The 24,658-nt window shown below is 36.2% G+C and overlaps 1 protein-coding gene across 2 annotated transcripts in view; it reads right to left on the reverse strand.

Moving 5' to 3' along the window:
* Nucleotides 1-24,658, reverse strand: part of CNTN5 (contactin 5) — a 673,376-nt gene that overhangs the window by 48,608 nt on the left and 600,110 nt on the right. For both annotated transcript variants that reach the window (XM_064441325.1, XM_064441324.1), the window contains 3 exons: nucleotides 22,479-22,606; nucleotides 21,373-21,548; nucleotides 7,274-7,394 (listed from right to left, as the gene is read on the reverse strand). In XM_064441325.1, coding sequence (XP_064297395.1) covers nucleotides 7,274-7,394; nucleotides 21,373-21,548; nucleotides 22,479-22,606 — 425 coding nt within the window. The remainder of the gene's footprint in view (nucleotides 1-7,273; nucleotides 7,395-21,372; nucleotides 21,549-22,478; nucleotides 22,607-24,658) is intronic.

Below are 24,658 nucleotides of genomic sequence, written 5' to 3' on the forward strand. Positions count from 1 at the left end.
AAAAAATCTTTTATGTGATCATTGATGAATACAAGGAAACTTACCTGGCTACTGCATTAGTGTAGTTCCCTTGCAAACAGCTAATGATCTTTTTCTTTGCTGTTCTGTCCCAGACTTGGTTACCTTGTAGTGTCAACTTTTGCTACAGGTTACAGTTTGCACTGTTTACATTGCAGAAAGTCAAACATTGAATAAGTCATTTTGGGACTCGTGCCCTTTGCTCCTTTGTAAAACAAGAGATCAGGCTGCACTGTATCTAGAACAATTAAGTGGAGCAATCTGAAAGAAAGTTTGGTAATTTGGAGATGAGCTGGCTGCTCCACAGACTGTTGTAAGGGCGTGTGTAATGCAGCATCCAGCATCTGTCTGAGTAGTTTGCAATCAATGCTACTTACTCGTTTGGGTATAAAGTATTGTAAACCAGCCTTGCAAGAGTAACTTACAAATCAGACTCAAGTGATGGAGCTCATTTGACAACCTAAAGTAATTGATTATGGTAAAAAACTTTCATTTAATAAATAAATATTAAAATATTGGAGACTTGGTACTGTTGATTAGGCACTGAAGCCTTCAAAGATATTAAAAAATCCTTTGACTTCATAACCTTGTATTCCTAACTCAGTCATGATGATCCTAAAAAGCAATGTGATGCAAGAAAGGGGTAACTGAAAAATAACCTACAGTGGTGTTTGTGGTGTCACTATTATCACTAACATATGTAGAGGTTTACATAGGAAAAATCACTTACTCAATTCTAAATATCTGAAACACTGTCCCCATCCACATCAGACAATAGTATAATGGTAAATTTTGCAGTAATCCTCTAATCTGCAAGAAAATCCCTGGTGTTCTTGGAAACTGCTGCTGCACTAGGGGTACCACTTACCTCAGTGCAGCTGAAAGGGATCTCTACTCTTAACAGGCTATAGGGAGCCTCTCACTGGTCTTTGTGATAGCATGTTAGACTCCTGTGTGATGTCCCCAACTCCCAGTGTTTTTCTTTGCTGAGCTGTACAGATGATTTTCTAAGCCAACCCTCCAAACTTGCAAAGAAGAGCAAAGAAATAATTTTTGCCAAAAGTAAGTGTAAAAAGTAGCCTTCTGCACTTAGCTAGGAGTTCTCTGAGGCTTCTTCAAAACCTCCCTGTCTATGAGTAACAGATTTTGTACTGATTAATTAAATAAACACAAAGTGAAAAACACTGTTGACCTTTTTTAATGTAGTTGATTAGACCAACATAAGGAAATAAAGTTTAAGCCCTTCACAGTGTCAACATTTTTCTATGACAGACGTATTTGGTGTTTTAAGTGTCTTTATGGTGAAACATGGTGGAAGCACAGGACGACCGGACCACAGAATCACAGAATCACACAGAATCACAGAAACACAGGTTGGAAGGGACCTCAGGGATCATCTAGTCCAACCTTTCTAGGAAGAGCACAGCCTAGACAAGATGGCCCGGCACCCTGTCCAGACAACTCTTGAAGGTGTCCAACGTGGCCGAATCAACCACTTCCCTGGGGAGATTATTCCAATGGTTGACTGTCCTCACTGTGAAAAATTTCCCTCTCGTGTCCAATCTTCATGGAGATATCCTTTGTAATGAAAATATGCATGCACAGATTGCTTCAATTTTCTCCAGCATAATGGGGAAATAAGAATATAATAACCCCTTTTTGGAAGACAGGTTTTAAAAACCAAATTAACTTACCAAGCAGGCATTGCCTTGAGCAAACCTGACACATTGCTGGCTACAGAATCACCTGAGACATCTGTGAGATGCAAGTGTCCTGGTTGGTACTTGGGTGTTTGGTAACCATGTTTGTGGTCATATCATTAGTGTCAGAACATGATATGCATATTTATCCTATATTAGAGCCTTCTGCTTTGGTAATCGCTTCTTTGTGAAAAATCAGTAGAGAGACAGCACGATTACCAGTGTGCTAATGATAGATGGAAAACCAGCCAAGCTGAAACATTCTGCTATTCTGCCTCTCTGCTACTTAATATTCACTGAAAGTTGAAGGTCTGGGTGGATTAATAAAGGCTGGTAGACAAATGAAACATGTGACATGGGAAAACGGATTTTTGGACTGATGTTAAGAGCAGGACTGACATTCATACAAATCATAAATCACTTCTGCTTATTAAATGGTTGATGACTTCATATGCTGGGGCAAACATTTGTTGACTATCTATATGCTCCTGTAAACATCCTTGTTTGCATGGCAAACAGCTATTCTGTACATATTTTCCTTGGGTGAGCAAACAACACAAGGCATAAATGAAGTGAAAACAGTCAATGACTTGGGTGTCAGGAATGTAACTCCATAGCTGTGTTTTTTGTTCTATTCATTCACTCCACTAAAGCTATTTCTTTCACCATCAGACATACATAATTCCTGTTATGGAATTCCTCTGAAGCAGCACATTTGTGTGGGAGTGGTGCCAGAACAGTTAATGCCCTATGTGAAATGCTGTTTTCTCTTCTGGATGTCCTTGAGCTGTATTAGCCTGCCCTGTATGCCTTCTTCTGCTATTATGTTCTATGATGACTGTTTTCCAGAAAATCTTGCAGCAGTGTTTAAGGGTTTATCACTATCTGCCTCATTGCCCTGCTGCAGAGCAAATCTGGTGCAGAGAGTGAATGCCTGTTATTTAGGTTTTTGCTTTCCCAATACACACTTCAGTGAATTGGCTTAAGATGCTGACAAGGGTTCCCCTGAGGTCTATGTTCATTTCTTGGGCAGTAGTCAAGTCAAGGAGCAAATATTTGGGTTGCTGTAGGTACCCTAAATTGTGCCCTACATCGTCAGCCTCTCATGTCTCCTGACCTCTGTGTTCCTGGCTACTCTGCCTCAGAAAGGGGGTTGAATGCGTCTTGATCTCACCTAACATACTGCCTCCAGGTATGGCATGCTCTTGAGGAGAAGTTTGATTCTGAGGCTGGGTCTGAAGCAGCTGAAAACAAATATCCTACCTGGTAGGTGAGCAATGCAGTTACTGAACTAAGTTGTAAGTGATTGGCATCGCATTTTTCTGCCTTAAATTGATCCTGTCCTTTGAGCTGAATCCTCTCTCTCATCTTCCCCATGCTCAGGGAGTAAAGGACCTCTCTGGGCACTGCACAGAGTCAATGAGTATATCTAAGGGGATGGTGTATCTCAGATGGATGAATAAAAGATCATGACATTTTTCTTCAGGTATCTAATAATAAGAACAACTTGTGATGGTGGATTGCAGAGAATTTTGTAGGACCCTATTTTGGAAAGGAAATGCTTTTGCAAGTTAGGTGGTAGCTTACCTGAATATAAACAAATTATGTCAGGTACATCAGGACAGCAGTCCTTTGAAGGTCACTGTTGACTAGCATGGAACTACTGAAATACATCTCATTCATAACCCATTCCAAGACTAAAATGCAAGACACTTAAGCTGGAACGCTAATGTACTGCCTGACACGTCCAGCTGCCAGCAGAACATCTCTTCCTAATGAACTCCTTGTTATCGGTAGCATCAGAAAAAATGAAACAGAAAGTGAAAAATAAGAAACTTGGGCTGTAAAAACAGCATTTTGGGAGCAGAGAAATTACTAGGGAACACTGAAACATTATTCCTTACTTTAATATATATAATTTAATCACATTTTCAAAGCACCTAGAAAAGTATTTAAGTTTTGTTTTGAGTGGTTGGTGCTGACAGAATTTGAATCTTGGTTTTGCCCAAACATGGTCTACAATAACTTTTCATATATAGTTTTGATGTGTTCCTGGAAGAGATTCATTAGATAAAAATCATTATGGAAATAACAGTAGACATGTATTTCACTGCAACTTACCTAAAATGAAGAACTGTGAGGTAGTGAATTTGAAAATGGTTTGAAAATGGTTTTTAAAAAATCTATAAACCATTGTAGAAAGTTGCAGAACAAAAACTTTCTGCTGGCTTAATTTCTTTTGTTGTTCACACACACACACACACACACACACACATATATATACGTACATATGTAGTCAATTCGGAAATCTTCTTGCACCATTAATTATCTCCTTTAAGTAATTAAAAGATTTGAGATTTACTTGGCACTATTAATTTTCTGTTCTTCAGATTGTCTTTCATTGATGGCATTTTTGAAATTTAACTTCTACTGTATAATGCAGGCCAAAGAAGAACAAGGGCGAAAATAATGACACAATTAGTTCCATGGACTTCATCCAAGGGATATTCCAGTACAGCAAGTAGCAAGTATAGTTACAAAAAAGATAAATATGGTTTTGGGATACTCCATGTCTTCTTCAAAATAAAAGACATTAAGACATTGCAATTGCCTGGTAATGCGGTGGTGAATGAATGCCTGTCTTTTGAAGATCAGCATGTTAGTTACAAGCAATAAGAGTCTGCAATGAGTTTGTTTCTCTTTGCTTCATCTGAAGAAGCTGCAGCAAGGTATAGTTGTCTTCCAAGTCCCTTGTAATAGAGTACTAGAAAACTGTCATCAGTTGAATAGATAAATTTAGTCAGTTTGCTAATAGCAACAATTCTGATAGTCATGAATATCTGAAGGAGGGAAAATTTGATTATTTTAATTTAGTTTTTTCAGTAAGTTTAATTTATTTCCTGTAGAAATGGTCTAAGCAGAATGACTTTTTGAGTTAATATCACAATGATATATTAAAAATACCAGATGAACCTTACAATATAGCTAATGATTGAAATGTTGTTCTATGCTGATGTGATAATATCAGCATTCACGACTGGCGTTTTCCACAGAGACAAAAGGAGAGAGAGTAAGGTCAGAACAAGCATGTGCTGGAACTTTACTCATATCAGTACTTCTAAGAGTTCATCACAAAGCTTCTGCTATCTCAGTTTGGCCATGGGCTGTAATATTTAAAACACAAGGATGTTTTGTAAGATTAAGAAAATTAAATTATTTTACTGAGAAACTAGACTGGAAATAAAGAATAATATGGCTTTGGATTTCAGAATTTACTGCATAGTGGCAATGAGTTTTCTTCATAGCTGATGACTTCCTCTGTCAGGTGGAATTCTTCAGAGTTTCCTGAAATATTTATTGAAATGTCTGTTGCTGCTGGTCTTAAGCAATGTCCCGTACCTCCAAAAGCTAAACCTAAAGAAGTTTGAAAGGTTGAAAGGTACTGCAATTTGGGAACATCAGACAGTGTCAAATTGCAGGCCACTGAGTGCACTCTATAAAATGAGATAGGTGGAGGAAAAAGAATTAGAGGTACTGAAATGAAAATTAAATGCCTGTAACAATATAAGGAGAGATAGATTAGATTCTCCTAAATATTTTGGAGTTTTGAAATGCTGAGGTCTATAAAAAAGTAATCATTAGCAACTTTGCACTGAATGTTTTAAACATTTTCTGCAATAAAAAACAAAACTATGTTACATATTTTGGTGAAAACAATACTGACACTGTAGGATCTTATTGCCCTCATTTGCATAAGTTTTACAGAGATCTTAAGGAAATTAACTACTTCAATAAACCAACCATATCCTATAATTTCATGAAAACTGAATTTTACATCAGGACAAAAGCAGTCACACAGTATAAAGCATTTTGTGAAAGTGATGCAAACATTTCTTGCTGTCTCCTATAATTATCCAATCATAGAAACAAGAAAAAGAGAATATTTTAAGCAAAGTATATTCGAATTTAAATTCCATTATAAAGCAGTCGGTTTTTATTTCAACAGTGAGGTGGCATGGCAATTAGAAACCGACATAGATACATTCTGATAGCATTTACAATGCCCTTTATTTTTTCATCCCAAACCTCTTCCTCAGAGAAACATATATTTTCTACGTCAAATTCAATGAATGCATTTACATAACTGGTATTCTTAAAAAATAATTTTGTAGCCAGTCTGCAGTGTCCTAGATAGTAGTAAGCTAAGAGATTTTTGCCTATCCATAGAGGCTCCAGCTCCTGTCTGAGAGAGGTAAAGGTAACATATAAGGGCTTGCATAATGCACAAGGATGACTCAGATTTCATAAGGCAGCTAAAATGGCATTATATGTCTGTGCTGAGGCAACTGAATACCACCATCCCAATAGTGCCATAGCTCATGGAAATCTGATGGTCCTCAAAGTGACTTTATGGAAATATTTAACAGCTACTTTCATCAAAACATGAAGAGCCCTGCAGTCAGCCAGAAACATTCTTTATCATTTAAAGCATATATTTGTCCTAAATGTGATGGATATAAAGATATCAAATCTAAAGAAGTGGTAGAATGTAGTAGAATAAGTATTTTTGAAAGATTATAATCTCTAAATACCTTTGATTCTTTTTTTAAATCTGGAGTTTCAAACACTAATAAAATATCTGCCTTGATTTATTCTTTCAAAAATTGTATAAATCACAGTGAGGCTATCCAGCTGTGCTACCTAGCAGGGATCCATCTATTTTGACATAGCAGCACCCACTAGTTGTAATGCCAGTAAGTGGGCTGTAAGTCCTCAACTGCCATCAGCTGCGGAACAACATGTGTGTGCACACAGACAGAAGTAGTGCAGAATGCAGAATTACTCTGTTTAAGGGAATGCATGTATGGTGCTAATGCCTTGCTTCACTCTAAAGTGATTCGTGTCCACCCTGGGTAGGATCTGGGATCCTGCAGGACAGTGACTCTGTATTCCTGTGCATAATCAGGAACACTGAATGGCAGGTAAAGTGACTCAACAGCTGCAGGACTGGGCCTAAAGATGCAGCAGAAATTGGGTGGTCACAATTTCATGTGAGAAAAACAAATCCCTGCCATATTAGGGAGCTTGTTCATTAGGTTCATTGCTCATATCTATCATTTTGCAAAACATTGCATGGTCCTTCCTCATAGGAAGGGAATGAATATTCCTAAACCATTACACCTGGAAGAATGGCTTGGCCATAAGATAAAATATAAATCATTGTATAAAGAAAGCACAGAACCCATCATACCTATCTTACACGGGTCTGTGAATGCTAATTGTCTACATTTTAACTAATGTGGTATACCTTTTGGCCTACTACCTCTCTTAAGACTGTATGTCCATTAACCAACTGCCTTTTGTTTCTCATTGCCAAGTCTGCAGGTCAGTTTATGGTGAAACTTCTTTCAAAGACAGTAAGCTAATCACAGATATTTTCAATAGTATAATATCTGAAAAATAATGCATAGCACAGATGTCCCTGGAGCCCACATAGTTAAATTCCCTGGTACAATGGTTTCTGGTGACTGTGTTTTCCGGTGCAACATACTCACCCCTAACAAGGAGCTCCGTCTCATCTGACACAGTGTCTGCTGCAGTCTGAACCCTGCAGCCGTATCTCCCGGCGTGCATCAGGAGGATGTTCCTGATCATTAAATCTGCAGACGATGCTTGCTGAAACAGGGATGAAGTGCCAGTTTAAAATTCAGTAAATCTGTGTTCAAGGTAGTTCATGAGGGTGTTTTGTCAGTGTGAGAAACTCATGACTGCAGCCGCCTTAAAGCATTTATGTGCCCTAATACCTTCTTTTGAGGATTACCAGAACACTGCATTTATACAATTATTAATAGGGATTAAAGAAGAGGATTTCAGATTTTTAATAACTTTGACTTTGCTTAAAGCACACTCTGCATATTTGCATGCACAAAGAAAATTATTCCAAACTAGCACAAAGAAATTAATATAGGAGATGAATAGAAATCTTTTGGATGCAATCCTTGGTATTAAAAAAGTCCTCTTAGAAATGAAGGGCTCTTTCTTCCTCTTCCTCTTCCCTAGAATGCACTGGCATTTGGAGTATGTGTCACTACTGTAATGAAATTAAGATAACTTAAAAGATAATGTTGATTGATTTCTATTAACATAGAGGAAATTAATACTAATTATGACTGAAGAAATACAAACAGGTTCTCTTTTTTCCTGTTGAAATCTATATATATTTAAATCTGAAACATGCAATCCATGAATGAGTGTACACAGAGAACAAGTTCAAATTTTTATTTTTTAGGATTCTACCCAACAGTAATTACAATGCCCCAAAATTATGAGCAGAAAAGAGAAAACTGGAAAGTAGAACAGCCTTTTGGAGGATAAAAGGCTTTTGCTAAAAATCTCTGTATTATTTAATAAATTTGAATTATAACATTAGATTTTACATGTACAAAATCATTGTTGTATCCAAACTTACTGGACTCAATAAATGTTGCTCCATCACATTTAGTGAGCCCAAGTCCATAGATACTGTTGATTTAATATAGTGACTACTCAGGGAAAGAACAGGTAAGTGCAAACAAAAGTCACCCTGACCACATGGTGTAGCAAATGCAGTTTACTTTCTCAATTCTGTGTCCTAAAAATGCTTGCAACTTTCTGATTTAAGGTAAACACCTACAATTTTAGCAAATTACCATAAGTATATTAGTTCCTTTCAAAGCATTTTTTTCTCTTAAGAGTCAAATGGAAATAATTTTAACATACTAATTGAGGATAGACAGAATGTGCTTTAAATATCTCTAAATTTCCTTATAATTGCTATTTTGTATGATATGTGAACCTAATGTTATTTCGATTTGTGTAACATTGTATTATAGTTTAGCTATAATCAATATTTAGGATATAATCATGTAATTTATACATGTATTACACTTATACAAAGTATAATATATAATGCATAATTTTAATAATTACATGAACAATAATATATTATTTACAATATATAATAATATATAATATATTGTCATATATAAACCACTGTCTTATTATTTCACTATTCACCATTACATTATATAATAATATGTATAAAATATATTTTATAATGTATAGTACATTTTATAAAAATTTATAATATCATTATTATGATATAATACCATATAATGCAATATATAATACAATATGGTATGTAATGGACTATATACTTGTTATATTAAATTATATTTACTATATATAATATATTGTATATTATATATGCTATATCAATAATAGATTGCTATATAACTGATATGATATATATTACTGTATGTTATATATCATATAGAAGTATTTATATGCACCTCCTTGGTGTTTCACTTTAAGAAACATTTATTGAGCATGGGCAATTCCCTTCTCATGGTTTATTTACTTCGCTAACCAGGCAAAATAGACAGTCTTTCCCTGAATGACATGTTCCTTGTGTTATAATATTCGTCTGCAGTGGTTCTAATCTGGGTCATTTTGATCCTGAATGAGTAGAAATGTACCCCGCATTTATAATAAAGTCATACTAGGTGTCGTGGTTCAGCCTCAGCTGGCAACTGAACACCACGCAGCTGCTCACTCACTCCACCCACCCCTGTGGGATGGGGGAGAGAATTCGGAAGAGGAAAAGAACTTGTGGGTTGAGGTAAGCACAGTTTAATAATTACAATAAGATAATAATTATGTTTATGATAATAATGACAATAATGATAGTATAATAAAATTGAGAAGGAAAGAAAAAAAACCAGAAACATGAACAATACGGCCGCTCACCACCCGCTGACTGACGCTGCCCGTCCCCAAGCCGCGATTGCTGCCTCCCTCCCCCAGCCAGCCCCTCCCAGGTAACATACTGGGCATGACGTTACATGATATGGAATATCCCTTTGGTCAGTTTGAATCCGCTCTCTTAGCTGTGCCCCCTCCCCTCCCACCTTCTTGTGCACCCGGCAGAGCATGGGAAGCTGGAAAAGTCCTTGACTAGTACAAGCAACAACAAAACATGGGTGTGTTACCAACATTGTTTTCATACTAAGTCCAAAGCACAGCACTATGCCAGCTGCAGTGAAGAAAATTAACTCTATCCCAGCTAAAACCATGACACTAGGGGTCTACATAGTGATACTTCTCTAGCTGTTCTGGAAATACATCACTGACTTCACCTAGATTAATATTTGCCTGTTTATTTGGCACACACTTAGAGTCATAGAATCATTGAATGTCCTGAGTCAGAAAAGACCCATGAGGATCATCAATTCCCACTCCTGTCCCTGCACAGGACAACCCCAAATTTATACCATGTGTCTGAGGGCATTGTCCACCCTGTGCTTATCTTTACCCTTCTCAATCATTTGCAAGTTATGAGCTCCCACTTTATAACCAGTTGTCCATATGTGCATGACCTTGTGCTTTGAATTATTACATTTTTTGTCTGTTCCCATGTGTTATTTTCATCATCTGCTGTATTGGTAATATGTCTGATTTTCTACCATACAATTGTCATTTACATACTTCTATGTCTTATGCCAAGGTCATTAAAGACAAGATGAAATAGGATTGGTTCCAAGTTCCAATCTTCTATAATTCAGTCTTTCTTTCTAGGCAGAAGAATTCCTTTTCAGCACATCTTGGCACACATTCCTCAGCCAATCTTCTTTTCATTTGCATTTTTAGAACCGAACTTGTCATAATATTCCATGTAACACTGAGGCAAAATCTTTGCTGAAGCATAGTCACATGCAAGGTAGGAAACGAGAGGTGGGACATCAAGATTGCAACTGAGACCAAAGTGAATGTGGGCATGATCTATAGCTTAAATAACACTGTTGATCTAAGAGTGTGAATACAGTGGTAGTGTTTTACCTTCTAAAGTGGCCTCGTTAATGGTGTTGCTTGAGGGAAGATACTCAGACCAGTCAGGCCATAATGCAATTCCTATATTCTTTCTCTAGCATATCAGAAATCACAGCACTGGAAAAGAATATTTGAGTACTCTGCAGCTCTAAATGGAAAAGAACACACTCCTACCAGGAGTCAACTTCAGGGTACAAATTTTTTAACTTCTTTAGCACAGCAACATTTATTAGCCATTGGAACATGGTTTGCTTAAGATGACTGGTACAAAGCCTCAGCTATTAGAAGGATAAGACCAGAATCAGTCCATATTTGTCCTCTCCTGAGGGTAATTTACATTTAATGTGTGTTTTGTTGTTAAGTGGGAGGAAAAGCATAATGGATAGCAACTGTCTGGTTTCATTCCTCAGAGGCTGTTAAAAATATTGGCTGTCACTCTAACTTCCAGAGGGTTCATGACTCTGTGAATCCTAATATTCTTATCAGGAAAAAAATACATATTTCATCTGCACACCTGTGTAACTGGGCAGACAAGCAGCAATTGAAAGAATCATTGTTCTAAGTGAGGAGCAGTGCAGTACAATAGATCCCCGTGAAACACTTACATTTATTACAGCGTAACAGGATGTGCAATTAGCATTGCCTAGGATGTCTGAGTGGAAAGAAATTAAACTCACTGTGTTTAATACGGATGGATATATAGTCATACATTAGATTCTTGATCATGGGAAATAATGAGACATTTTAGCTTCTGTTTAGATAAGTAAGAGCTATGCTTGACCAGGACCTCTATAAAATACCATGTTATTTGCTGTTCTGTGGTATTTATAAAGTGATCTTTATGAGTTTTGCAGACACCTCCAAGTCTTTTAAGGCAGATTATTTTGTTGATCAGTTTATCCTGTAATGAGAGGTTCAAGGCCACAACAGGGCCTGAGAGGGTTAAACTATTGTGCTGGTCTTCCAAATCTTAAGAAAATCTCCTCACCATATTATTGTAGATGCTGCTTAAACTTGAATGATTACAACCCATTTTAAACAAACCTGCTAAGCAGGAATGCAGCAGAAACTCCATTAAGAAAAGTTTCTAAGGTCAGAAACTTTGGCTTCTGCTTTTAGTCTTCTCTCAGTGGAAAAAGACATAATGCTTCAGCAAAAGCAGACATACCCTCCCTTTTGGGGAAGACAGAAACTGGGTGACATAGATGCAAACAGCGTAAAAAGATCTCTCATCTAGACTATCATGAGTTAGAACAGCCTGGTCCATCAGCAACCATGGGGTCCCAATATTATTCAAAGCTGAAACTAGTGTTGTTTGTTTGAATTTCTTTGTCTAGATCTAGATTTCCACTTTATTAAGCGTATGTTTTTAAAAGCTGCTATTTATTCCACTAATTTTATGCTCTTCTCTGACAGGGCATATTTTGCAATAAGTGCACTATTTCAAAGTAACATTTTATTTTAAAAAAGCTATATTCCTTGGTGTTCTGAATATCATATATTACGCATTTATCCAAGTATCAAAAGTATTTATATTTGTTCGGTATAAACTTCTACTGTGTGATATATATCTTGTATTTTACTGAAGCTAAGCCTTAAAAAAACCCCAACAAACCAAAAAACAAATCCCAAGCCAAAACAGATAGGTTTAACAGCCATCTTCTAATGATTTTAAGGAAAGCTAAATGTAACCTTCAAGGCCAGTGTCAGCTATGGACCTACTGTTACACGGAACACATTCCTGGTCTTCATTAAGCACTGAATAAATAATAAAACAGCTTTCAGTGCTATCTGTCATGACTAATGGCTCTCTCTAGGACAACAAATTATTGTATAATTCATATTATGCTCCTGAATACCCCATTCATCAGGTTCTGGGCAGATCCAGTGCTGAGTGTTGTGTCAATCTACTGTTCTCTCTGCTCTAGTGTGGCATGTTATCTGAGGTCATAGTTGTGTCTGCAACGTATTTAATGACCTTTCCCTGTAAGGTATTGCTTGAAGTAATTTTTCACAAGAATCAGTGTCACCTATACATAGCATTTGCTTTTATTGTGGAGATACTTCCCCAATCTTAAAAAGGATCCAAAAGGCATGTGATTGAGCATAGTTTGCTCAATGAGAGTCACCTTGCTGGATTTGTCTTTGCACCCATTGCCCTAATGCTGCGGATTAGCAGAGGGGAAAAAAAAAAAAAAGCCAGCTTGCAGAGAACTTGAGTTGGTGGATTAATACTTCTTCAGCCAGTCCACATCCCCACAGAGAGGAAGTTGCATATGGGTTTCTTCCTTTCCATTTCATAAATCCTAAGAGATTGAGAGTTGCTTTGCAGTAAAGTAACTTTTACATATGGTACTTCAAGTGAAGAGAATTACACTTATTCTTCCTGTGAGAGCAAGTTCATTATCCTGAGCCAGTTGCTAGGAAACCTCCCTGTTAATGTGTCCATTCATTTGCTGAGTTTTTATCTCTAAACCAAGGTGGTTTCTTCAGTATCCAACCTTTTCTTTTGAAGGCTCTGCACAAGAACAATCTATAATCTGCGTGCATTTGAAATGGAGCTCACAGTTATACCCTAGAGCACTTTTTAAACATCTAGTAAGTCTCTTGTTTACTTCTCCCTACCTCTTCCATAGAAGAATTAAACATTGGTTTGATTATTACACAGTTCATCACATATATTCAAAATACAGAATCATATGTGGAAAATATATATGAAACCTAGGACCCTTAAATTGTTCTCTTGTCATTATGTCAATCCTAGCTTTCATGTAATCTGTTTCTAATGCTACTCATTTTCCATGCTGATTGTCATAATTCCCTTCCATACTCCAAATGCAGTTCTGTGAATGTAGCTCTGATTTGTCTTGGGAATGAGGGACAAAAAGGGAAGGAAGTTCAAAATACTGAGTAGTCAATAGAGATGATGTGGTGAGTCGCAGCTCTCAACTTCTGCACTGCAAAGGCCTGGGGTCTAGAAAGGCTGCCTGTTATTGTACTGAGGATTCAGGTTGGGAACTCAACCTGGACACCATGCAGTGAAAATTGTCTCTCTGCTTGGGAAGAATATGTCTAAAAGGGGTAGTGAGACCATTACAAATGATCATGATTCCACAAAAGCTTAAATCAATGGGAAAAAAGAGTGAGCAAACACTGACTGCCACTGCAGGAAAACTTTTATGATGAAAGCCTAAGGGGTGTTTAAATCATTTCTTTACTATGACTAACGGGGTTTACTGAGGCTTGCTGGCTGTCGTCTAAATCTCTTGACAGAGAGAGGTGAAGATGCTTCCCTACAAAGTGGTTTCTATACAGAAGAGAATGCTTCAGAGGTACAAAAATCTTGAAAAGTACTTAAACATTTTGTAAAGTCATATTCTGTATAAACTGAGAACAGTAAAATAATGATCTATAATTAAATGGGACTGCAATTTGATCCTAAAAAAGAACGACCTGTGTTGTTAATGCTGTCTTATTCAGCTTAAACAATCATTTAAAATATATGGTTGTTTTTACAAATAACACACAAGCTAGGTGAATTCCTGATTTGTACATTATTTGATTTAGCAAAATAGCCCTTATTAACGAAATTCAGTTGGATTAAATTGAAAAATTATTTCACAGCTGAATCTTGATTTTTTGACATATTTGATTAGCAATGGAGTTTATTTTTGTGGAATTCATCTGAAGCAAACTAATGGTCTTACAGAATAACCTCATGGCAATGTTAGCTTTGTACCATCAACAGAAAGTGAAAAATAGCAATACAATAAACTTCTTTTAAATTATGTTGAGAATTGGTACGTACATTATGATCGATTGTTGGCTTCAAACCAACTTCTGTCCATAGTACATTTAGGACAATTTAACTGCTATTTGATGCAAATTCTCAGGTTTGAACACATCAACCACTTGCTCGTTTACTGCCCAAGATGTTTACAAATTGTAACTATTTAATCTGTTAAAAAGTAGCAGATTTCTCTGATATAGTGATAATGGAAAATTATCTTCTAAGTTCTGTCTTTTAATCATATAAGAACATTTGGAACAAAGAAGATGAAATTGTTGTTACTGGTTTTGTTGTGATTAATGTTATGTGGTAGTATAGTAATGGGAGTATGGTAGTAACCAGGCTGATGCAGGTTGACTGAGGGATACATGAGAATACACAAGTTGCATTTTCCCTATCTATAAGAAATAAAAAAGATGGTTTTCGGGTTTGTGGATCCATGAGAGTTATCCAGGGGAGGTGTGGACCCTTCCGGTGGCAGTATTTTTGAGCAGTTTGCAAAAAAAAAAAGAGCAAGAATCATTGAAACAGTTGTTTGGGTGAGCGCTGGTGGTTGGGAGCGGACGCCAGAGAGCATTGGGGTGTTGGGATTGGATAGGGAGGACTTTAAAATGCAGCTTGAATTGCTGCAAATGAGTTTGATTCATTTTATTAAGAGAAGGCAGAGGAAGAGATGAAGTTAAATGAGTATCAGACGTCAGGTAGTATGTCCTGCACTAGGGTAGTTTTGTGGAATCTAGGGATTAAAGGAAACATAGAAGAAATATTGCAAATGTGAAGGAATGAGAAAAAGATGGGATATGAAACGGCAAGCTTCAGGGCAAAGAGATCCACTACACTTATGTTGTCAAATTCATGTTTGTATCTGAGTTGTTATTACCAGGAGAAAAAAGGAAGGAAAAAACCCAAATAATATGTGGTACCTGTGCTCCTGTTTAAAGAGGCAGAAAAAGGGAAAAAGAGAGGATGGAGCTACACCTGTGATTTCAGTGGAAGGGTGGTTATTTTTTCCTAATGTTGTAAACTTTTCTCTGGGGCCTACTCAAATTTCCTACATGTTTGATTGTTAAGCTTCTGAGTATGTATATGGTTGGATAATACTTATCTAGTATTTACATGACCATTATCTACTTTGCTGCACACTGTGGTTTGATTTACAAAACAAGACAAAGAAAGGGGGGCAGGAGGGAAGGCTGAGTTTCAGGTCAGTGGGAGCTTCTTCCTGTGAGGCCCCACCATAATAACGCAACTGGAGTTTGCAGGTGCAAGGCCATGAAAACAAAACCAGGACATCAGCAGCGTAAGAACTTCAAGGAGAAATACTGCCAGGAAGGCTCTGGAAAACAATGCTACAACAGCCTGGGAGAAATGTTGCTGAGCTGCAAGTGAAAAATATGCAGCAGAGCTGCAAAACAGAAGGCCTTAGCATCAGGAAGGCTGGTATTGATCAGGTGTTCAAACTATCAGCTGTGCTGTTATAACCCAGATTACCACTGTACCAAGCAATTAAATGATCCATCAGCTTCAGGTAAACATAGGAAAGAATGGACTATCATGAAAAATCTTTTATTTAGCCCAAGATTTTTCTCTTTAGAATATTTCTTGTAAACAAGGGAAGGTATAAAATACCTTAATAGAATAAACCAGTGTAAAAATTATCTGAGTTTATTTCATTACTTTTTTATTACAATCTTTTTTTTTACACTAATTTGTATTCAGAAATGTTAAGAGGCTCACATTTTCTAAAATGCTCAGTTATCTCCCTCCTCCAAAGTAAAATTAAATAAAGGAGATGTTACTTATCATCTCTCTCCCTACTCGCTATTCATAGCCAAAGGCACAAGCACTCGGGCACACGAGTTTATGTACTTGTTTGATTCTAGGAAATGTTTGGAGTGTCCAGTTCTATTGCAGTATGCAGTCAGTTCACTGGGACTATTTATAACCTGGAAGAAACACATAGTGAAGTGCATCATTAGACTGTGGTCTTCAATGTGTTCAGATTTTGGTTTCTAGTTGCCAGTTATAATACATATTTCAGAGTTTTTTGACCAGAAATCCTTATTCCATTTTGTACCCTCCCTAGTTTACAAGAAATTTGTGTTACCAATGGATAAGATAAATTTTTTGTTTTGAAACTGCTTCTAATCACTCAAGTATTTAACTCCTTTAGTGTGACAAATGGGGAAAACCGGATAATGAGCATAGGGCAGAAATATCTGGAGATCCGAGCTGACAGTAATGGCTGTGTTCAGCCTCTTCCATCAGCAAGAAAGTATTGAGACAAACAGTGAAACAAATTGATAGCAATGAAGTTGATATAGCAACATTACCCTGAACAGAAATTCTCTGTGCATAGAGCACACATCATCTACAAGACTTTTGACAACTATTGCTGTTCTCCTCAGTGTGGGGAGAAGGGAGGGTGTTAAATATGACCCCTATTTAATTAGCCTTGTTTGGTTTTATGTCCAATAAAGAAGAAAGACATTATTGCTAACAGCCTGCTGTTTTAATTGATTCCATGTAGTGTAGAACTTAGTGCTGCCTATTTAGAAAATACTTAGGAAATTTTAATCTTAACTTCTAAAATATGATTAAAGTGCTACAACAAAGAAGAGACTTGAAAATGTAAGGAAAGGTGCAAAGTTATGCTTTCTTACAGGTTCTAGGTTGTCAGATTGAAGACTCCAGTGCTAGACAGTAGTTAATGTATTGTCCAGTCAGTATCTACTGGCCTCTTCTAAAAGTGAAACAGTAGGATTCAATTCCATCTGAACAAATGGCCACTGTAAAATATAACATGACAATTTGTGCTTACTGCTTCCCATGGTGGCAGTTTCAGTTAAGATCAAAGACTAAGAAGATACTGAGACTAAATCACTTTCCTGAGTCTGAAAGGTACTCATGCAGGTCAAAGTGAGGGACACTAAGAGCAATGCTGCTGCTTACCAGTCTGTGGATAACCACAATAAATCATTTTGCTTGGCTGCCATAAAAACAGTATTGTCTTTGAAACACAGAGTTGGATTGACAATAGCTGAATGAAAATCTACTCTCAAAATCAGGTGTGTTTAGCTAGATAAGGGATACCTCCAGGGCAAAATTAAGGTTGGTGGAGATCTTAGGAAAGAAAATCCTGAATAGAATTTTGAACAGGACTTCTGGATTTGGCACAAGGGATGGAAAATCAAAGCTACCCTAATAAAATCAAGCAGGTCTATATTTTCTGTGCTCAAGTTCTCACTGGTGTTGCTAGAAGGAAATCTTGGCAAATCAGACTTCCATGCAAAAAATGTTTCTATTAATTACACAGATTACCCCTCACAGACTTTAAAATGTTATTGAGTCTTTTGGTAGACAAAGTAAGACTTTTCTAATACCAAAGGATTCTGGGTATATGTAACCCTTTGCATTATTTTTCTGTTACCAAGTGTACGGTGGAGTTATGCATACATGACATTTGGGATATTTTCCTTTCCTAGAGTACAGTCTGTAGCTGTCATTCCAGTAGAGTTGGGTCTCTTCTCCTTAATATTCCCTTTGTGCACAATTTTGTTGAACTTGATATCCTTACCACACTTATCCTCTTGCCAGGCAGGTCCCTGAAGAACCTAAATTGCCAAAGGTACTAAGTCCTTGATAGCTCAGTAAATAACAGCAAAACCAACTTGACTTTGTATAAAAATTACTTCTCAGGATGAAAAATTATAACACCTCTTTTTTTTTTGGTACAAAAGCTATAGATATAATTTAAAAACAAGCAAAGCAATATGTATTAAGAGAAGCTTTTCCTCTTCCTTTTAATTGTAATTGCTAGGGAGCATGCAATTTTAGCAAGTGGAAATTTGTCTACAGCCCCAAAAAATGTTACTTTGGTGATAGCTTTTATAACACTGCATTAAGCATCAGAATGTTCATCATACTTAACACCTGGGTCTGCTGCAGTGAAAGTAAAAGCAATGCAACCAGTAGTGAGAGGTTGACAATGGTTTTGTTATTAACAAAACCCATTCAAATAATGTTCAGTTTGTCAGGCTTTCAAACAAATAAACAAAACCCAAACAAACCTGAATATTTTCTTATCTGATGAAGTATCAATGTGTGCAGAACAAAATGGATGCATAATTCTTCACAAAGGATGTTATTTTTCTTAAATGTACTGCATTAAAAATAATTTTTTTCAGGATCAACTCATGCAATATAAAAGAATATTTCATTCAGAAAAGCAAAATAAGGGACATAGATGGAATTCTATCAGATTTCAAGTTTTCTTCAAGATCCTTTTTTCTGCATTCTTAAATGTGTGTCTTTATCACAATATGTATCACTTCTTTGATTAAAGGAGATTACATGATAGGAAAATCAGAAGTGTTTTGTTTTATCTTGCTTTCCCCTAGCACGTGGTCACGCTTTAGGTCTCAACAAAGTAAAGAAATACATTTTCATCCTTGTGACTAATTTTACATGCTTATGTGGTTAACAGAAAAAATAATGTGATACAATTGACAACATTATACAAATAAGTAGCTATGGGAATTATAAATTTTTTGTGTCAAAACACAAAAAAATTTCTGTATTACCACAATCGCTACTTTCGAGTTTTGCATCTCCTAATTGATTCATCTTCATTTTGGGACAATGCAAAATTCAAGCTATGCCTTTTGGTGAATGAAGATCTACATATATTTTGACTACTACTTTCAAAGAGGGAGAAGGATGTGTCATATTATGTTTCCAACAGCATTCAGAAAAATCCAGTGAGGATTGTCCTAACAAGGTCATGTTTTGATATCTCTGTTCTGAAAAGTTGTGTTTCCCCTGCCCCGTTCCTGCCTGTAATGTGTTAATACGTATTTTCAGCCCTCTTCCAGTTGATCCAAGGCTACCCTTCCATTCTCTCTTTAGACTGAAAACCAGAAAAGAAATGTCTTGACATTTAAATGAATTAGGAATGCAAGTAAATGAGGAATGGCCTGACCACCTCTTTTGTTAGAAACCTTGTAGAGGCCAATGAAGCTAGTCCATTTTAAAAATATCAGAGTCTGATGCTTCATTTTGGTGTTTCTTTGGAGTTGCGTAGTATTTCACTATTTCAACACTGGTTTAACAGTGAAAAGGTAGGATCTAATTTTGTAATATTTTTCAAAATATGCAGTGCCTCTTTTCATTTTCTGATCAGCTGAAGTTTGCTGTTTGTAAAGGAGTATGTTTTAGGGGAAAAAAAATTCTTGGGTGCCTCTGAAAAGAAAGATGCCAGAGTTTTCCTTAATAAACAACTTTTTTTTAATCCACTTAGTCATTTAGACTTTGAGAATTGGTGTCATTATGAGTTATTAATACTATTTTCACTTAGTAAAGTAGCAGAGACTCTTTAGCAACACAGTGAGAAGGAAGTCATAAACTCATACTAAAGTAACTGGTTAAATCTACTAGGTTTTGTCAAAATTTTGTCATGTCAGGACAATAAAAGGAGTCAGTAATTTCAGTGAGTTCTGCATGAATATTTTTCTGAAAAGAGTCCCAGTATGTTATCTACCATGTTCTCATTTTGGATGAGTCTTACTTCTACCAATTTGAGGGCTTTCTCTGGTAGAAATGAAATTGATGAAGAATTCCTGTTGAAAGATCTACAAAATCCTGTTTTCATAAAACAAATGAAGTTACATTAAATTAGCTTTACTTTGATAGGAGAAATTACTTTGGAAGTTTCCTAGCCTGAGGATTTTTCCCAATAATTAAAAATACCCTTCAGCACAGAAGATGCTGAAATGCACTAAAGAAACGATTTAAGACATTTTAGACTTCAAATTTTTGGAAATTACTTGAACTTAAATTGTAGTTATAGAATATTTTCTTGCATCAAAGGATGGTTTAACCTTGAAGTTAAAAAAAAAATTATTATAATGTTCTTTCCTTTATATTTAGTGCTGGATTTTGAGTACTGGACTTCCTCAGATGCAAATAAGTATCCCTTATCTTACCTTCACAAATAAGATAAACCTTACTAATGTTCTTCAATTAAAAAGCTTATTGAAGTAAAACCAAATTAAAAAAAAAAAAAAACAAACAAAAAAACACCACACCAAAAGCAACCCATACCACCAGGTGCATATAGTATGACTTCCGTAAAGACAAGCAGAAGAATAAATTGATTGCATCTGACAAGATTTTTAATGCAAAGTTAACTTTGCATCATTGTACCCAAATTAGATACATTAACTTCTAAAATTTCCTGACCTTTGTGAGTTTCATTCTTCTCTGTTGACATAGCATGGACATTTGATTTACATTTCATTAGTGGGAAGACTGAGTTAAATGACTGCAGATTCTATTTCCAAATTTGTTCACATTAAGGGATTTCTTTCTACTATGAAAAGTTCCAACCATTTTGCATGGGACAGGTTTGAATTACTTTATCATACTGTTTGATCATATTAATTGTTTTTTAATCAAGGGGTGATATTTGAAATTGATATGCATATTTCTTCCATATGATTCTTATTGACTTAAATAATGGTTGCACAGCTAGAGCCTATGTCATGCAGGGGAGTTGGAAAATAAAGTATACTCCTTACTATACAGATTAAAATATATGCTAGGCAAGTAAAAGCATTGGGAGGTGAGGGAATTCCGAGTCATGTTATCTGTGAGAAAGAAATCAATGCTCATAGCATCATCTTTTCCATATTAAAATCAGCAGAGGAATGTAAAGAGGATTTGATTTAAACTACTTTCTGTTCCTTCACAGAGATCATCAGATGTCTCACTAATAATTAGATGTATAGGTTTACATTTAATATCTTCTTGATTCAAACTGCCTGGGGTTATTCTTGTGACCTGCAGTTTGCACCTCCTCTAGCTAACATTTCTTTCCAACATTAGCAAAACCAATTATCTTTCAATTTGGTCAGATTTTGGTAAGTGGGAAACGTGTAAAAGCTGCAAATTTCTATCAGTTCACCACACACAGATGGAAAACACATGGTCACTTACCGCCTTGATGCTTTCAAAGTGTCCACCTTCTTTTTCAAAGTCAATTGGCTGCCCGTTGAGTGTCCAGTAGAAAGTGACATCTAGTGTGCTGTCATGAAGGGCTTTGCAACTGAGAACAATACTTTCTCCAACCGTTAACTCTATCTTCTTGGGACTCAGCTCTATTCTTGTAGGTTCTTGAAATGTAGAAGGAGTAGGAACATTTAGGTGGAGGTCTAGTTATAGTGCAAGGCCAAAATAATATGATTGAGTTCTGCTTTGACTTCTCAGAGCTTATATTTACTGTTTGTTTCAAATACATAATGTCAAATACTTAAATATATTCGTAATGCACACTAAGACATGACAGCATTGACCGGAAGATACAACCAGTTTCATGGAAGGAATAAGGCAGGCTCCTAAACAACAATCTACTGTTGTTCTGAAATGGATTAATTAATTATTTTTATTAGTCTCAGAACAAAACTATTAGTTTTTTTTAAGGCTGCAGCACCTGGAGTCTTGTGACTGCATGAAAATCTCAGTTTTGTCACATAAAATAAAAAAATGATGTTTCCAGGCATACTACAGGAAGAAATTTGAAAAATATGTAAAAAGAGTTGAACACCTAAAAACCAAAACCATGATCATATAAGAATTCAGCTGAAAAGTGCAAAAATGTGGTCTAGAAATTAATTGTGACTCAGTGATTTGATTATTATTACTGTTCTAAGGAACTATCTTTCCTTAGCTTTATATTGATACAATTATTACTTTAATCCTAAACTTTGCTCCCATGCAGAAAGAGGTAGAGGTAAGTGAGTTCGCAAAGCTAAAATATGTTAAAAGGGATATTGATTCTTTTTTTTAATAGAATTATTTATAATCTCAGTGGTTTAATATGTATATACTAAATCTTCTGACATACATCTATGATATAACATCTGGAGTACTCAATCTGATGCAGGAATATGATGTTTGACCAGATGGAGGTTAACTCCCTTGCTTGTTGGAAATGCTTTTTTTATTCTGCCTGAACAATGCTGTTGTATGGTTAGCTGGGGATTATAAAAAATAATGAAATAATAGTAAAGAGAAGTCATTATCATCAAACTACTTTTTCACACCTTTAACAGATATTGATGCAATGATTTCTGCAGATCCAAATACATTTACACCTTGGCATATGTACCGTCCTTCATCAGACTTAGAAGCATTCAGGATTCGCAGGCTCCCATGTGGAAGAATAGTTATCCTGAAAAGGATAAATACAGAAATATATAAATATATGTCCCAGGCCAGTTGCCACATTCCATGATGATATCTTTTAGAGCTAATAAATAGGATTAAGGACTGCTGCCTCTGTATCAAGGGATGATGAAGATCATAATTGAATTCTCTTCTGTTTCAAAAAGGTTGTAATAGACCCATTTTACTCTTCCTTCCTTAATTCAAAAAGTTTCAGGGAGGCATCAGTGGATTAGTATCCTTTGACACTTATCAGTAGTGAATTTTAATGAACCTTTTGTAAAAAGTAAAAAAGATGATTCTTCATAATTTGTCTTTAAAGTTTCACTGCTATATTATTGTCAAATCACATTTCAATATCAAGCACAGGCTTTTTCCATTTAGGAAAAAAATGACCTTAAAAATCAAATCTGAGAAGAATGGGAAGTAAAATGTAAAAGAGGACTGGGAAAAACATAAAATTAATTGTGTCTGGTCAAAATATGATTTATGACATCGCTAACCATGTAGCATAGGGACTTAAATGATCTCTGCTTTTTTGTAGATCAGCTTTTATTTTTTTCTTTGACTCTTATATGATTGTGGCTACACTACTTCTCTAGGTAAGTAACCCCACTGAAGCATACTCATGAGAAATGTTCAACCATTTACATTTAGGAGTTTCAAATTTTGGCTTTGCTTACACAGTATTAATCATAAAGTCCATGAAGCTACATAGAGGCCAAAATTAACACATTTTTACTGTTCTAAAATGACAAACCACCTGAATTTATTATATGTTAAAGCTGCAGCCTTGGAAGAGCCATACATAATCATTGCTGTTTTCCTGACAGAGAAGAACTGCAAGTCTTAATGGAACACAACAACTATTACATGGCATTTAAGCCAACCCCTTCTTGAAGATGTTGTATATCCTTTCCCAGGTTCCATAGTGGTTATGGCTCTCTCAGAGGATATGGGAGATGTAGGTTGGAAGCCCTCTGGCAGGGATGGACACTGAAAGCAGACAATCCCCAGCAAGTGCATTCAGGTACCACACAGAAGTGGAGGAGGAGATGAAGGAGTGCTTCCTTCTGTATTTTGAAAGTAAGGTAAGACCTCTTTCTGTGTTAGACAAAGAGTCTAACTAAGTTGGTGGGTGGCTCTTCCCCAGTGGTGCTTGGATATTCAGATATACCTCTCCAGACAGGGCTTTCTATCTGTTAATGTAGTGACTAGCGCTCCTTCTGCTGGGAGTCACCTACTGAGGCTATGATAAGAAGTCACAGAGTGTAGGATGTTGTGGTTTACTCTCGAGAATTATTTAACCAGGAGTAAGGGGCTTTGATCATCCTGATTAGCAGGTCTGGGTTGGGCTCTTCAGCACCCAAAAAAGGGAAGGAGTTCTCTTTCTAGGCTGGATGTGTTAAATTGCAAAGCTGTGTTACCTTTGATTTTAACTAGGAGCGATTTACCAAAGGCTTAAGATTCAATAATGTGCTCAAATTAAATCACCATTATGAGACTGCATTTATTTTTTTTTTTTCTGGAAAAAGAATAATACTCCCTATTCTCTGACTCTGTTTGTGAAAAATGGTGTTTTATTATCTGAGGTTTATAAACATTGTGGTGGAGAAAACAGAATTTCATTCCAGTGAAAAATGTACTTCTATTCACTTCAGATGTGAAACCACTCACTGTTCTCAGCAGAGAGGCAGAATAAAATAATAGCTTCCAAAGTGAATGGGGCAGATGAAGGACATGTCAACTCTCAAATTCCCTAGTGCATCTGATGATGTATCTCCCATCTTGCTCTAAACAAATACGTGTCTGTATTTGAGTCACATTATTTGTCTAAAGGCATTTTTATAGAGAACATAATTATATTAAGCAAATGCCTCTGTATCAGAATTTTGAGGTTTGGGGATTTTTTTCCAACAGATAAGGAGGCCTGAAATTTTGTTATAGTATGTCACACCTTTGAAGAAAAAATCTGCTTTAGGACCAGACAGGGATGTAAGCTTCCTTCATTTTCTCTTGGTGTAAGTTTTGTTTTCCTATCAAGATTCTCAGTGATCAA

Source organism: Phalacrocorax carbo, chromosome 1, assembly GCF_963921805.1.
Source record: "Phalacrocorax carbo chromosome 1, bPhaCar2.1, whole genome shotgun sequence".
Taxonomy (NCBI): domain Eukaryota; kingdom Metazoa; phylum Chordata; class Aves; order Suliformes; family Phalacrocoracidae; genus Phalacrocorax; species Phalacrocorax carbo.